Here is a 17,132-nt window from a genome sequence, read left to right as displayed (position 1 = left end):
GACAGCTAGATGTCATACGTTTTTATTGAATATCTGTCTTCTCCTCCGATGTGAAATGCTGCCTTTATCATATACACGATTTCCATATGAATCTGCATTACCTTTGGATCGTCTATTCCATTTCACTGATTGTTTTATCTTTCAAATCCTTTCAAAAATAAGTAGGGAAAAATCTAGAACTGTAGATGAAATCTCCCTAGTTTTTAAAACAAGCTTATTAAAATAAAACAAAACCAAACACACACATTCTGTGGACCTAAACATGTTGCAGGCCATTTGTGCCCATGGGCCACAGTATCTGCTCTACACCTACAAATGTTACGGTCTGATTTCTTCCAATACTCACTTGTAACAAGTTAGCCATCATTTTAAAAAGGCCTATTTTCATGATTATTATATTCTTTCTTGATGGCCTATGTTACCCCACAATATTTTGTAATGAAAAAAATTAAACATAAACATTATTATTTTCCCTTGAAAATGAAGTAGACCTGTTTGTTGCTATTTTCAGTCTTCATGTTATCAAAGTATTTCATAAAGTGATCTTACTTTAGATGACTTCAATAACTGTTTTATTATATGGACAAAAATCCCCATTCATAGTATTTTCCTATAGTATTCATATCAGAGTAGTTAGTTATCTGTATACAGTTCTTCAAACCATTCCTTGTATTGAGCAGCACTCTGTATTAGCATAAAACAAAAGTAAATTATATGAATTTCACTTATTACTGAAAAGTATCCATCCTAACACTTGAATTAGAATTGTCAAAACTAAAGATTTCACAGCATATGAAACAATCTAATATTTCGTGTCATTTCAGATTCATTGACTATTAGAACCACTTTTATTCCAAGTCATAAAAGGAGAAACAATAGGCCACCTATTTACTTTGTCTGCCTAGAACACCTCATTGTTTCCAAGCACATGTTCTTGGGCTATCACTTGTAATACCCCACCTTCTGGCCAGTGGGGTGAGCACACAAGAAAGCCAAACCTTGCTCTCCCCATAATTTTCTAGTCAGACAAGGGGAAAGATGAACAGTCACCATAACTGTGTTCAGTTGCAGGAAGATATTAGTCTGGTAAATTCCTCATTATACAGAAGCAGCTAGTTCATGGGAGGATGAAGCAGACATACCAAGAAACGTAGAACAGAGCAATGGACAAAGCTCTGCAGTGCTCACATCCCTTGTTCCAATAATCCCTAAGACCCTGACACATCCCTGCTCTTCTTGCTGTTTTGTTTCATCAGAGAATACATTTCCCTTTATGTATCACCTTGTTCAAATTAGATGTCTGTGCCCTGCACTGAGAGTTCCCTAATGCAAACATAACCTAAAGCAAAATGATCCACAAATGCTAGAATGATCATTCGTATGATCACTACAAAGCAAAATGATTAAGAGCATAACAAACAGGATCAAAGCATGCATGTGACACTGAAGATACAATATTTTACTGAGAAAACGCTGGGACTAGAAGCTCTCCTGGATATTGAGAATAATGTTCTAATGTGTATTAATATAAACAAAGGCATATACTCTGGCATTTCACAATCTTCTCATAATTTACCTAGTTTAAGCATATAATCATGAATTTATGGCAGTAAATGACCTACAAAGGTCATCTAAGTCCATGATACCAGGAATTCTTTTATAACAGAAAAAGATAACATGTAAGAATTGATTTTCTTATGCACAAGGATTGTTCAGAGGATAAGGAACATCTTTCACTTTAAATTACTAATCTGAATGCAGACTCAGGCCAACAATAATTGAAAATGATGTGAGAAGAATTTCAACAATGTAGTAACAGACAATGTTTAAGGCATAAAAGAACAATTCAGGAATTATGGCTCAGTTCATAAACTGATATTCTAAGAAAATATCATACCATAAGACCATAATAATAACTTTTCACAATACATTTTATCCTGACTTGAATATGTACCTAAACCCTTCTTGGATAAGGCATGAGGTCCAGAATATACTTTCATAAGCTAAATTCTACAAACATGTAGAGCAAAGAAGATTAAAGCACTCACAAATAATTAATCTTGAAATCACCGAGGTAAAAAGGACATACTACCTTACTTGTAAAGCACCAACAGTAAAATTTTATTAGATAACAGCTTTTTCTTCAGCTCAATTCTGCTGTCTTTATTTTTATTATCTAGAATGACTAGGCAAAATAGGTTAGTTTTGTTTTGCATACATGATATTTACTGCATGCTAATTTAACACACTCTAAAGTCAATCACAATATTTTTATCAGAGAGAGAACTCTCCATCCTCTCAGGAATGTCACCTCATGTCAAACTGCAAATGTGAGTTACTGTCACAACTACTGGATTTCAAAATACATATACACTCAAGAGCTTAACAGACACTTTGGGAGCTTAGGCTGTGGCAGGGCTACTCTCTGTCAGTAGCTTCTCCAAAACCAGAGAGCTCAGGCTGCAACAGGCCTCAAAGCTTTTACACCTTGCAGGCCAGCATTTTCTAGCACTGAGGGGCCTTCTTTGTGGTCTCGGATCTCAGCTATGGTGGTCAAGCCAGCCTCTCCCAAGAACTGCTAATATAAAGGTACACCTCCACCTTTAGCCTTCACTTGAACACAGAGGCCTCCTTTCATCATAATTGAGCAAAGACACTTTAATAGCTTTGGAACACACTCATAATGTGGTTAATGTACCTCATCTATTGAGTGTATTCCTTGTGAAGTCTGTCCATGTTACTCTCCCCATCTTTAAGTACTGTGAACCCAAGAAAAAATTCTCTTTGTATGGCAATAAACACTGTGATTCATGAAATCATACTTTGATCATCTTATTTCTACCAGATGTGACAAAAATCCAAGTACAAACACGCACATTTATAGAGGGAGATATAAATTAGGTGTGGAATGAGAAAACTGGAGACCATTTAGACAAAAATCATTCACTTAAGTAACATTTATTGAGTGCCTACTATGTAACAGATCCTGTGCAAGGCACAGAGGACACAACAAGGAACAAATCAGGCAAAAATTCATGGCTTCATGATGCTTACATTCATTTTAGTAACTATTAGACATCTTACTATTTTCAATAGCCATTAGACATCTTAACTCTCCTGAATGCATAGCCATCTATCTCAGAAACGTCTAGGCTTTGAGCAGTTAAAAATAATAAGTAATTTTATATTGAATTTAAAATTAATGTCAAAATTCAAAGTGGAAAATAGAAATGGTAAAAGAGAAGACTGACAGATTGAAAATAGCCATTAGCAAATAAATTTTTTTAAAAAGTGGGGAGGGAAACTAAGGCCCAAAGAGCTGAAGTGCCTTCCCAAGGATATAGCTACTTAGCAGAAAGTCAGGCTATAGTTCACATCTTCTAGGTCTGTTCCAGAAACTTTTTACTATATCATAGAATCTACTGGGGTGGCGGGTGGGGGGCAACTATAACAAAAAGCCTAAATAATAAGGAAAATCTCTTAATGTCTACTTACTGTATTATAGAACTGTCAACCAAAACGGAAGGAATTTAAGCAAAGTGGAGACTCCATCAAATTTTAGAAAATACTTATGCTAAAGGCACTCTGCATTCGACTCTAAAGATGCACTTAATGAGCTAATAGATACTCTGTCTTCTCTAATATCTGAAATTCCCGTAATACTTTTATTCAAAGGCCTATTTAATATGAACTGGTGGTTATAGTTCATATCCTAGCACAAAAACACTCTCAACATAATACCACTATCTCAATTTGTATTTTCTGCCTGACTCCAAAGAAAGGCTAGCACATTAGCTAATAGGCTTAACTACATTATCATGCCCCTAGCAGGTAAAGGAAAATGGTTAAGGTGCTAGGAGTTTTTACACAAAAGGCAACATGAAGGTTTATGCTTCCAGTAGTCTGCTTGTCACAAGGAATCTAATACTAGCTCTCTTCAACTGTTAGTCATCTATCTCGGACGCTTCTAAGCTTTAAGCAGTTAAAAATAAGTAATTTTATATTCAATTTAAAATTAATGTTAAAATTCAAAGTTGAAAACAGAAATGGTAAGAGAAGGCTGATAAATTTAAAAATTCATTTCTCACCACATGTTCATGACACTTATTCACCTTAATGTCAAATAGGTATACCATTTGATTCATTCTCTAAAAAAATCTTTTCAACTCTACAAACATCTGTTGTCAAATCTGGATCATAATCATAATGACATCTTTACTAAAATGATTGTGAAGATAAAAATTAAAAAGGACTTGATACTTACACCACTGGAAAGGAACTGAGCATAATTTACATGAGGCGGATCAATATCCTTTCCAGAGATGATCTGCTTTATCTACCATTCTGTAGAACAAAGATAGAAAATTGAGAAATATTTATGTTAATCAAGTGCTGAATAAAAATTTTAATTATATAACTTATGGATATCAAAAGTTAACACTAGCTAATCATGTTAAATATTATATCTTCTGATTTGCATTCTACTGCTTTATTCACCATACACTTTGATCCCTTTCAATTCAGACACAGATCTTCACAAAAAATGGTATCTACTATTCATTGTTTAGAAGCTAAAGATCATGAAGACAACTTATTAGCTGGTTAAAACCATAGTTACAGAGGCACTGATTTCCATTAACTCTAAGATTATAAATTAGACAAAAGTTAAAAATGTTGATGTCAAAAACTCTCACATTAAAATACACATTCAGTACTGAATTATATTAAGCATGGCCAAAGTGTCCAACAATGACTAATGATATATACAAAATGTACAAGGTAAACTTAGAAATCTTTCATATTTGTATATTCTTAATTGTAGCATTAATGAAGTTCCTGTTGTAGATAATTTTCTTGCTGACTTAAAAACAGGCCAGGTGCGGTGGCTCACGCCTGTAATCCCAGCACTTTGGGAGGCCAAGGCGGGTGGATCACCTGAAGTCAGGAGTTCGAGACCAGCCTGACCAACATGGCGAAACCCCAACTGTATTAAAAATACAAAATTAGCCGGGTGTGGTGGCACATGCCTGTAATCCCAGCTACTTGGGAAGCTGAGGCAGGAGAATCACTTGAACCTGGGAGGCGGCGGTTGCAGTGAACCGAGATCGCACCATTACACTCTAGCCTGGGCCACAAACACATTTTTCACTACCTGCTCAAATTCAGTTAAAATATACGAGGCACCTGCTTGCCCTGGCATAGACACAGGAACCGAATATGAGTAAGATATGGTCCCAACAGTAGAGGAGCTTAGGAGCTCATTAAATGGGGGAGGTGGGAAGAATAGAGACTAGGGACAAAAATTATAGACACGCCCTTCTCAAATAAAAAGTATAACAACAAAAAAAGACTAAAAATACAACGTTTATATGAGTAACAATCCAGAACTAATTCAGGTTAGAAAGAACTAGGAAGATTTCTTACAGTGAAATCTGGCTGTTATTTGAGGATTAGAATAAGACTTCCACAACATCAAGATGTAGAGGGAGGTGAGAATCAGTGGAGGAAAGATTCCAGGAAGAGGGAACAGTGAAAAGAAATTATGAGATTTATTTAGGGAATTAGTAGGCTTGTGTTGCTGGCCTATAACACAGTATGTGTGAGGAGTAGATGATCTAGAAGGGGATCCTGACCTTTATTCTGTAATCATGAGAACCATGCAGCATGTTTACATGTAGCATGTTTAGCATGTAGCATGCACCATGAATACAGAAAAAAGGTCAGGATCCCCTTCTAGAGGGGATCCTTTGACAACTTCCATGCTAGGAAGTTATCATCAAAGACCCTCATTTCACAGAGAGGAAAAGAGATTAAGTCACTGATACAAATTTATGTAACCATAAGACACTGAATTATGTCAGTTATATTTCAGACATAAATGGGCTTAAAATATTCTACAAAAAAAGGAATGTTCTAAAAACAGAAGACCAAGCAAACAAGATGTTATGAATTCTCTCAATTTCATAAAGCTCTTCTGGCAGAGGAGACAGATTATTTTTTTCTAATTGACAGATGTTTTCAAGTTATTTTAAAAACAGATCAGGAACTAAATAAAAATAGGTATTAAGATCACATCCACACTGAGTGCAATGACTCACACCTGTAATCCCAGCTACTTAGGAGGTTGAGGCAGGAGAATCGCTTGAGGCCAGGAGTTCAAGGCTAGTTTGGGCAACACAATGAGTCCCTGTCTCAAAAAAAAAAAAAAAAAAAAAAAAAAAAAGAAAGAAAGAAAGAAAAAAAAAACAACTAAAATCACAGTCATTCGAATGCCTATTATTTAAAAAAATAAACATAAAATAACAACTGTGGCAATAATGTGGAAACAATGGAATCCTTGTATATTGCTGGCTGACATGCAAAATGGTGAAGCCACTATGGAAAACAGTATAGCAGTTCCTCAAAAAACTAAATACAGAATTACCATATGATCCAGCGATTCCACTTTTGGATATCTATCCAAAAGAAGTGGAATCAGGCTGTGTTCACAGCAGCATTATTCACAAAAGCCAAATGTGGGAATAACCCAAATGTTCACTGGCAGATAAATGGATAAATGAAATGTGATATATATACAAACAACGGAATATTGTCCCAGCCTTTAAAAGGAAGGAAACTCTGACACAAAAACATGAATGAAACTTGAAGACATGATGCCAAGTGAAACAACCCAATCACAAAAGGTCAAATATTATATGATTCCATTTACATGAGGTACCTAGAGTAGTCAAATTCATAGAGACAGAAAGTAGAATGGTGGGTAAAATGGGCAAGGAATAATGAGAAGTTATTATTTAAGGGTACAGAGTTTCAATCTGTGAGGATGAAAATGTTCTGGAAATGGATGGTGGTGACTACTGTATACTGTATGTATTTAATGCCACTGAACTATATACGTTAAAATGGTAGATTTTATGTTATGCATATTTCAACACAATAAAAAAGTAGTACATTATAATAAAAACTTTATATTAAAAGGCATTAGGGATATAAATTTATGGATGCTGGATCACATTCAAGCACCTGGCCATAGAAAACAAGAAACCTATAAAAGAAAAAGAGAGGCCAGGCCTGGTAGCTCACGCCTGTAATCCCAGCACTTTGGGAGGCCAAGGCAGACAGATCATGAGGTCAAGAAATCAAGACCATCCTGGCCAACATGGTGAAACCCCGTCTCTACTAAAAACACAAAAATTAGTTGGGCGTGGTGGCGTGCACCTGTAGTCCCAGCTACTCAGGAGTCTAAGGCAGGAGAATCACTTGAACCCGGGAGGCAGAGGTTGCAGTGAGCCAAGATCACGCCACTGCACTCCAGCCTGGCAACAGAGCAAGCTCCATCTCCAAAAAAAAAAAAAAAAAAAAAGAGAAAGAGAATAAGTATACGATTATAAAATATACAGTTTATGACCAAGATATAACAGTTACAAAGACCAAGTAACATGAGAGGTAATAAAGCAAAAATCTTAACTTTAATAATTTTGTTTTTAAAAGTATAAACATGAGTTATTTCAGTATACCTTTTAGAATGAACAAATATAGTTGGAGAAAGTTTAAAAAACAGAAATTTGATATATTATCAATAAACATAATTTTAAAGATAAGAAGATACTTTGTAAACCTTCTAACAAAGAAGTTTTTTGTTCCCTATGTCCATTACCATAATTGATCACAAACGTGGTAAAACAAAAGGTTTAATTTCATATATATAATTCAAACAATCTAGGGAAAAATGTACAAAAATAACTACTTATAAACTACAAGATAATCATAAATAACCCTCGGATCAAAGAAGAAACCACAAAAGAAATTATGATCCTTGCCCACACCTATGTCCTGAATGGTATTGCCTAGGTTTTCTTGTAGGATTTTAATGGTTTTAGGTCTAACATTTAAGTCTTTAATCCATCTTGAATTAATTTTTGTATAAGGTGTAAGGAAGGGATCCAGTTTCTACATATGGCTAGCCAGTTTTCCCAGCACCATTTATTAAATAGGGAATCCTTTCCCCATTTCTTCTTTTTGTCAGGTTTGTCAAAGATCAGATAGTTGTAGATATGTGGCATTATTTCTGAGGGCTCTGTTCTGTTCCATTGATCTATATCTCTGTTTTGGTACCAGTACCATGCTGTTTTGGTTACTGTAGCCTTGTAGTATAGTTTGAAGTCAGGTAGCGTGATGCCTCCAGCTTTGTTCTTTTGGCTTAGGATTGACTTGGCGATGCAGGCTCTTTTTTGGTTCCATATGAACTTTAAAGTAGTTTTTTCCAATTCTGTGAAGAAAGTCATTGGTAGCTTGATGGGGATGGCATTGAATCTATAAATTACCTTGGGCAGTATGGCCATTTTCATGATATTGATTCTTCCAACCCATGAGCATGGAATGTTCTTCCATTTGTTTGTATCCTCTTTTATTTCATTGGGCAGTGGTTTGTAGTTCTCCTTGAAGAGGTCCTTCACATCCCTTGTAAGTTGGATTCCTAGGGATTTTATTCTCTTTGAAGCAATTGTGAATGGGAGTTCACTCATGATTTGGCTCTCTGTTTGTCTGTTATTGGTGTAAAAGAATGCAATGGCAACAAAAGCCAAAACTGACAAATGGGATCTAATTAAACTAAAGAACTTCTGCACAGCAAAAGAAACTACCATCAGAGTGAACACGCAACCTACAGAATGGGAGAAAATTTTTGCAACCTACTCATCTGACAAAGGGCTAATATCCAGAATCTACAATGAACTCAAACAAATTTACAAGAAAAAAACAACCCCATCAAAAAGTGGGCAAAGGACATGAACAGACACTTCTCAAAAGAAGACATTTATGCAGCCAAAAAACACATGAAGAAATGCTCATCATCACTGGCCATCAGAGAAATGCAAATCAAAACCACAGTGAGATACCATCTCACACCAGTTAGAATGACCATCATTAAAAAGTCAGGAAACAACAGGTGCTGGAGAGGATGTGGAGAAATAGGGACACTTTTACACTGTTGGTGGGACTGTAAACTAGTTCAACCATTGTGGAAGTCAGTGTGGCGATTCCTCAGGGATCTAGAACTAGAAATACCATTTGACCCAGCCATCCCATTACTGGGTATATACCCAAAGGACTATAAATCATGCTGCTATAAAGACACATGCACACGTATGTTTATTGTGGCACTATTCACACTAGCAAAGAGTTAGAACCAACCCAAATGTCCAACAACGATAGACTGGATTAAGAAAATGTGGCACATATACACCATGGAATACTATGCAGCCATAAAAAAGGATGAGTTCATGTCCTTTGTAGGGACATGGATGAAACTGGAAACCATCATTCTCAGTAAACTATCGCAAGGACAAAAAACCAAACACCGCATGTTCTCACTCATAGGTGGGAATTGAACAATGAGAACTCATGGACACAGGAAGGGGAACGTCACACTCCGGGGACTGTTGTGGGGTTGGGGGAGGGGGAGGGACAGCATTAGGAGATATACCTAATGCTAAATGACGAGTTAATGGGTGCAGGAAATCAACATGGCACATGGATACATATGTAACAAACCTGCACATTGTGCACATGTACCCTAAAACCTAAAGTATAATAAAAAAAATAAAATAAAATAAAAAATAAAATAAAAAAGAAATTATGATCAACATAGCAACACACTGTGACAAAAAAGAGGATTATTCTTCATAACAAAAATCCAGGCCAGGCACAGTGGCTCACGCCTGTAATCCCAGCATTTTGGGAGGCCGAGGCGGGCAGATCATCAGGTCAGAAGTTCAAGACCAGCCTGGCCAACACGGTGAAGCTCCATCTCTACTAAAAATACAAAAATTAGCTGCGTGTGGTGGCGTGCGCCTGTAAGCCCAGCTACTCAGGAGGCTGAGGCAGAACTGCTTGAACCTTGGAGGCAGAGGTTGCAGTGAGCGCCACTGCATTCCAGCCTGGGTGACAGAGCAAGAAAGACTCTGTCTTGAGGAAAAAAAAAAAAAAAAGAAAAAAGAAAACCCAAATGACCCAACAAAAGCTGCATTCAAAAGTAAATGTATGGCCTTAAAGACTTTAATATTTTAAAATTCATATTATTAATGTTTTAAAATTTACAGCCTAAATATTTTTAAAAGTCAAAAGAAAAAATAGTACTTAAAAAACTAGAATAAAATACTGTACACCAAAATAAGCTAGAAAAACGGAACTAAGAAATAATATTTGAAATTAATATAAAATGAAGCTACAGAAGGCATAAGTAAGTCCAAATGTTGGCTCTTTGAAAGACTATTAAATAATTACACAGAAAGTCTAATAAAGAGAAAAGAGAGAAAAAAAGCTGGTAAGATTCAGAATGAAAAGAAAAATACAGCCATAGCATTGGGGAAAAAAAAAACCCTAAGAAATTATAAATGCAACTGCATGACAATTCATTAAAAACCTAAAAAAGAAAAACGATTTCCCAGTAAAATAGAATATATCAAAATTAACCAAAAAATAATTTAGTCGAACCAAATAGAGTAAAATAAAGGTAATTAAGAATCTATAGAAAGAGGCATCAAAATCAGCTGAGTTCTCAGCAGACTTAATCTATTTAAAAAACATAATTCTAATAATACTAAACTATAGAAAAATACAGGAAATGTTCCAATCCATTTTATGAAGCCAGAATTATTCAATAGGAAACCTAATAAAGGTAGTATACAGAACGTACCATTTCACTTAAAAATTAAATGTAAAAGATCTAAGTAAAAACTCACATTAGACTATAGAGTGCAGGACATATGAGAAATAATACAGTAGCCCCCACTTTATCTGCTGTTTTACTTTGGCTTTCTGTGTTTTCAGTAACCTGCAGTAACCACGGTCCGAAAATATTACGTGGAAAATTCCAGAAATAAACAATTCATAAGTTTTAAAATTTGAGCCACTCTTAGTAACTTAGAAACCTCATGCTCCTCCTTCAGGGAATCCACACTGTAGACACTACCTGCCCCTTACTCACTTACTAGCTGTCTAGATTATCACACTGACTGTCCTGGTATCTAACAGTGCCCCTGTTTAAGTAATACTTATTCTACAGAATGATGGCCCCAAAACTCAAGAATAATGATGCTGGCAATTTCAATACACCAAACAGAAGCCAAAAGTGCTTCCTTTCAGTGAAAAGGTGGAAGTTCTCAACTTAAGTTAAAAAAAAAAAAACATATGCTGAGATTACTAAGAACTATAAGAAGAATGAATCTTCTGTGAAACTGTGAAGAAGGAAAATGAAATCTGTGCATAGTATACATAGTTTGATACCTATCTGCAGTTTCAGGCATCTACTGGGAGTCTTAGAATGTATTCCAGGTGGATAAGGGGAGTCCATTGTATACCACTATAATTTACGCAGAAATGCAAGAGTGGTCCATTTTTAGGAATCAACATAATCCAATATATCAACAAATTTAAGGCAGAGAAATTACATGATTATATCAATAGATGTTGAAAAGGCATTCAGTAAAACTTAGCAGCCATTTTAAACAAAAAACTATGGAAAAGAAGACTAGAGAAAAAAACACTGGTAAAAACATAAGACGGGCAAATATTATTCTAAACAGCAAAACACTAAAAGCATTTCAAATAAAATTAAGATTGCATGCACACACAATAAATATATATAGAGAGTATGTGTGTAACTTCACTTTTATATGCATAAAATAATCTATGGAAGAGATCCAGTAACAGTGGTTACTTTGAATGCAGAGTTGGGAACTAGAGAGATTATGGAGAGGAATGGGAAGGAAGCTGTTCATAGGAAGCTTTTTTAAAAAATTATTTTAACCATGTGAATGTTATTACCTATTCAATAAATCAAACGAATAAAATTAGGAATTAGAGTGAGAAGCCCACTAAATCCTTTATAAGTAAACACTGACTTAAAGTTTACAAGAAAAATGGTAAGACACAGAAAAGAATTAACTAGCAAAAATATTGGAATAAAAGAGAAAAATATCTTTTTGTCAATGATTTGGCAGAACAATGTCTAGAAAACTCAAGCAATTATATTTTTAAAAAACTGAAAATTAGCTGTGTGCAGTGGCTCACATTTGTAATCCCAGAGGCTCAGGACACTGAGGCAAGAGGATTGCTTGAGGCCAGGAGTTCAAGACTATCCTGGGCAATATAGCAAAACCTTGGTAACTTTCAAAACAAAACAAAACCCTGAAATGAAAGAAATTATTAAATTGAGATATGATACAATACTTTTAAAATTAAAAGTTTCTCTAATTGAGCAGGAAACACCTAGAAAAAGAATGGGAAAGAGATTTTCATTGACAGTGGTAGCCTTTCCCAATATTTATAAATAACTATATTGAGAAAGAAGCCAAAAAGTTTTTCCTTTTAATTTAAAAATAGGACCTAGGCTGGGCATGGTGGCATGAGCCACCTGTAATACCAGCACTTTGAGAAGCTGAGGCAGGCGAACCACTTGAGGTCAAGAGCTTGAGACCAGCCTGGCCAACATGGTGAAATCCCGTCTATACTAAAAATACAAAAATTAGCTGGGCATGGTGGCCCACACCTGTAATCCCAGCTACTCAGAAGGCTGAGGCAGGAGAATCGCCTGAACCCAGGAGGCTGGGGCTACAGTGAGCCGAGATCGTGCCACTGCACTCCAGCCTGGGCAGCAGAGCAAGACACTATCTCAAAAAATAATAATAATTGTAAAAATAAATAAATAAAAATAGGACCTAATAGAGCAGAAAGGTTTTGTCTGTTTTTCAACTTTTATTTCAGACTCAAGGGGTACATGTGCAGGTTTGTTACAAGGGTATATTGCATGATGCTGAGATTTGGGGTACAATTGAACCCATCACCCAGGTAGTGGGCACAGTACCCAACAGTTATTTTTTCAAACTTTGCCCCCATTTCCTCCTTCCCCCCTCTTGGAATCTCCAGTGTCTACTGCTCTCATCTTTATGTGCATGTGTACCCAAAGTTTAGCTCCCACTTGTAAGTGAGAACATGCGGTATTTAATTTTGTTTCTGCATTAATTCACATAGGATAATGGCATCCAGCTGTACCAACAGTGCCGCAAAGGACATGATTTTGTTCTTTTTTTTATGGGTAGTATCCCATGGCATAAATGTACATTTTCTTTATCCATTTCACTGTTGATAGGGACCTATGCTGATTGCATGTCTTTGCTATTGTGTATAGTGCTGCGATGAACACATGGGTGCATGTGTCTTTTTGGTAGAACAATATATTTTCCTTTGGGTTTATACCCTCCACGCCCAGCCTATTTTTGGTTCTTTGAGGACTCTCCAAATTGCTTTCTACAGTGGCCTTGCCAACGTCTGTTGTGTTTTGACTTTTTTAATAATGGCCATTCTGACTGGTGTGAGATGGTATCTCATTGCGGTTTTGATTTGCATTTCACTGATGATTAGTGATAAGCATTTTTTCATGTTTGCTGGCTGCTTGTAAGTCTTCTTTTGAGAAGTGTCTGCTCATGTCTTTTGTCCACTTTTTAATGGGGTTAGAGCAGACAGTTTAAGAACTACTAAGAAAATCGTGCAAAAGAAGAAAACCAAAAGTGGACTTCTCTGACCAGATATCAGAAATACATTCAAAAGCCACTGTAATGAAATCAATATGGCACTGGCATAGAAACGGACACACAAATGAGCAGGACAGAATAAAGATCTTAATTATAGATTACAGCACATATGGCACAATGTGCTATCAAAGGTTACATTTTAATTCAGCAGGAAAGAATACATATTTTTTAAAATTATAATCGAAAAACTGGTTATCATCTAGCAAAAAAACAGAATTGCATTTTTATCTTACATTATATGTAAAAAATAAGTATCAGGCAGAATAAAGACAAATGTAAAAAATAAATCACAGTAACACATCTACAACAAAATTTAGAAGATGACAGGTCTTGTAGATATGCTTAACAAAGACCAGAAACTTCACAAGATAAACAAAAGGTTAAAAATTTCCTATTATGAAAAAACAAAACTTAAGCAGTTAAACTGGAAAAAACATGACACGTAGAGAAAGAGCAGATCCAAGTTATCAAGTTTATTCAAAAAATACTCAAACGCACTAGAAGTCAAGGAAGTAACAGTTTAACAATGAGATACCACTTCAGTAAAAATTTAAAAGATACATCTTCAATCATACTACCATATTTCATTGGTCTAAATGTGATTATGACATCATTTGGAAAGAAATATTGTGATATATATTAAAATTTAAAGAACTTACACCTTTAATTTAGCAATCCTACTCCTGAGAATCAATTCTACAGAAATAAAAGTAACCACACATAAGGAAATATACACAAGAATGTCACCTACTTTCCAATTTCTTTTTTTTTTCCCTAGACAGAGTCTCACTCTGTCGCCCAGGTTGGACTGCAGTGGCACAATCCCAGTTCAACGCAACTTCTGCCTCCCAGATTCAAGCGATTCTCCTGTCTCAGCCTCCCTAGTAGCTGGAACTACAGGTACCCACCACCATGCCCAGCTCATTTTTGTATTTTTAGTAGAGACAGGCTTTCACCACATTGGCAAGGCTGGTCTCGAACTCCTGACCTCAGGTGATCCGCCCGCCTCGGCCTCCCAAAGTGCTGGGATTACAGGCGTGAGCCACCGTGCCCAGCCCCAATTTCTTATTTCTACAAAGAGTTGTTTCAGTCAACACAGAAATGGCTAAATAAATTACAATATACTTTAATCAGTTAACACAAATCCAATCATTAAAAAGAATTAGAGTTTTATCAAGTGCTTTGGTAGAATTTATTTAATGCAGTGTTGAGTAAAAAATAAAATGATATTTTAAGAAAGCATAATAAGGATCAGGTTTTAAAAAAGAAAACTACAACCAAAATATCCCTTTATATGTGTGTTCTGATATCAGTTTGCATATCTAAAGGCAGACATACATATGCACACCTCTATGTACAAGGGCATAGAAGAAAATAATAGGTGGGCAACATGTAAAGGAACAGGGGTGAAGAATGGGTGTGCGTATAGGATATGGATCAGGAAGGATATGTGAATGGCCTCGGAAGCCAAGGAATGAAGGAAGTAAAGAAAAAAACAACTTGGGAAGTAAAGAAAAAAAGAGACTATACTTTTTAAAAAGTATATGGCCACATTTAAATATATACATGTATATGTAACAAATATATATATGCATATTTGATAAAATTATAAAAATTCCTACCATCAGAAATGAACTCTGAATTACCGAAGGACTAGAACTGTCAAAATATTACATGAAGTCAAGTTGAGCAATGAAGATGCCTACCATCAGCAATGTTGACCTCTGAAGAAAAATATAATCAAGAAAAATCTATTAGGAATAAGAACCTGTCGATACTGTATTGCCAGAAGGTGGCAAGATGGCTCGTTCTACCCTAGTTTTTCTCTTGAATATAAAAAGTAATTACTGTATAAGGTACAAAAAAAAGTAAACTTTGAAAGACATAAAATGAAAGGTAAGCTGGTCTCCCACCCCAAACTCCTTCTTTTCCACCCACACACCATACAGTTTCTTCTCATCCATCCTTCTTCATACATCTTTGCACACGTGTAAGTACATCATTAGGGTAAAATACTAGCAGAATAATTGTTGTGACAGAGTATATACATTTTAAGTTATGATAGATTTTGTCAAATCGCCTCCCAAAGAGGCACCAGTTTATACTTCCATCTTCGAAAAATGCTGCATTGTGAATCCAATATGTTAGTGGTGATTTAAAATTGAATTTACATTGTACAGCTTGGCATAGATCTGTTTCACTCAATAATGGTACACATAGAAAGGACAGAATATTTAAATCAGGGAAGAAAGAAATATTAAGAAGAATGTAACACTTCTGGAAGAAAGCAAAGAATTAAGAAAGGGTGGTACAGGCAGCAAGCAAGCCATCACTGGGGGAGATGATAGGGAGATACTACATAGACCAACTAGTAAGACCCTTAAGCCCAGATGTGGATACTAAAAAAGAATCCCCAAAAGTTTAAACACCATTACAGAGCCCCTTTTACTGCTCCTTTAGTCCCTTACACAGAACCCAATTTTACCCATCTAAAATATCTATAAAAATAAATCCAAAAAAGTTTAAAATAGAGAAGTATGCAATGCTCAGAATCCCATAAATTAGACATTATTGGTACTTTCAATTTACAGATGAGAATATGAACCTCCTTCCTGACTAGATATAAATTTTTAAAAAATACATATATATACATAAATATAAAAATAAACACAACTCATAGAGGTAAAAAATATCATAAAACTCCAGCAGTATAAAAAGAAAAGTGAACATCCTCTCCCCTAAACTCTCAGTGCTACTGACCAAAGATAAATACCAGTTTCCTGTGAATCCTTACAAAAATAAAAATAAAGATACAAAATATGCATAGGCCTGCATATAGCTAACATACAACTCTTTAACTGGTGGTTCTTTAAAATCAGTTATTATGAAAATTTGCAAACATGTAAAAGAGCAGAAAGAGGAGACAGTTAATGAACGCTTATATACCTATCACCCAGCTTGAACAGTTAGCAAATCATGGCTAATCTTATATTGCCTCCTCTCCCTGCTCCAAGAGGTATTCTCAAGCAAATTCCAGGTATCAGATATCTCATCATTTTAATATGTAAAATTCTTAGCAAACGCCAGTATCTGATTTCTAAATCCAGGCTAGACATAGAAACTTAAAAAGTGGTTGGGAGAGTATAAAAAGGCTTAACCACTGAAAAAAAAAAAATGATAACTACCAGAAGAGAAGAAAATAAAGTAAATGAAAACAACTATTTAATTACAGCTACACATAACAGTGACTCATCAAGAAGTTAAAGTCATGTTTAGGATCTTTGTTTTAAACAGGCAGGAAACTATGTTTTTTAAAGCTAAAATGACTAAAAGACAAGTTTACCTTTAAGGAAGTTAATCAGAAGGTGTTGCACTCATGCCAAACAGTTTTTCCCCCAAACAATAACCAATAAATGAGGCCTTACTATATTTAGTTGTGACTTGAGAGACAGACACATGGAGGGTCTGGGGTGAAGGATGGTTGGTGACACAAGGAAAACACGTACCATAGAAACAGGAATTAAAAATTATAATTAAAAT

At 35.5% G+C, this 17,132-nt stretch overlaps 1 protein-coding gene across 16 annotated transcripts in view; it reads right to left on the bottom strand.

Annotated features, from left to right (window-relative positions):
* Window positions 1-17,132, bottom strand: part of HMBOX1 (homeobox containing 1) — a 187,079-nt gene that overhangs the window by 99,043 nt on the left and 70,904 nt on the right. For all 16 annotated transcript variants that reach the window (XM_030817038.1, XM_030817043.1, XM_012508503.2 and 13 more), the window contains one exon: window positions 4,265-4,344. In XM_030817038.1, the coding sequence (XP_030672898.1) occupies window positions 4,265-4,287 (23 nt within the window). In that variant the 5' untranslated portion in view covers window positions 4,288-4,344. The remainder of the gene's footprint in view (window positions 1-4,264; window positions 4,345-17,132) is intronic.

Source organism: Nomascus leucogenys, chromosome 8, assembly GCF_006542625.1.
Source record: "Nomascus leucogenys isolate Asia chromosome 8, Asia_NLE_v1, whole genome shotgun sequence".
NCBI classification, from domain to species: domain Eukaryota; kingdom Metazoa; phylum Chordata; class Mammalia; order Primates; family Hylobatidae; genus Nomascus; species Nomascus leucogenys.
This window is presented reverse-complemented; position numbering and strand designations above follow the sequence as displayed.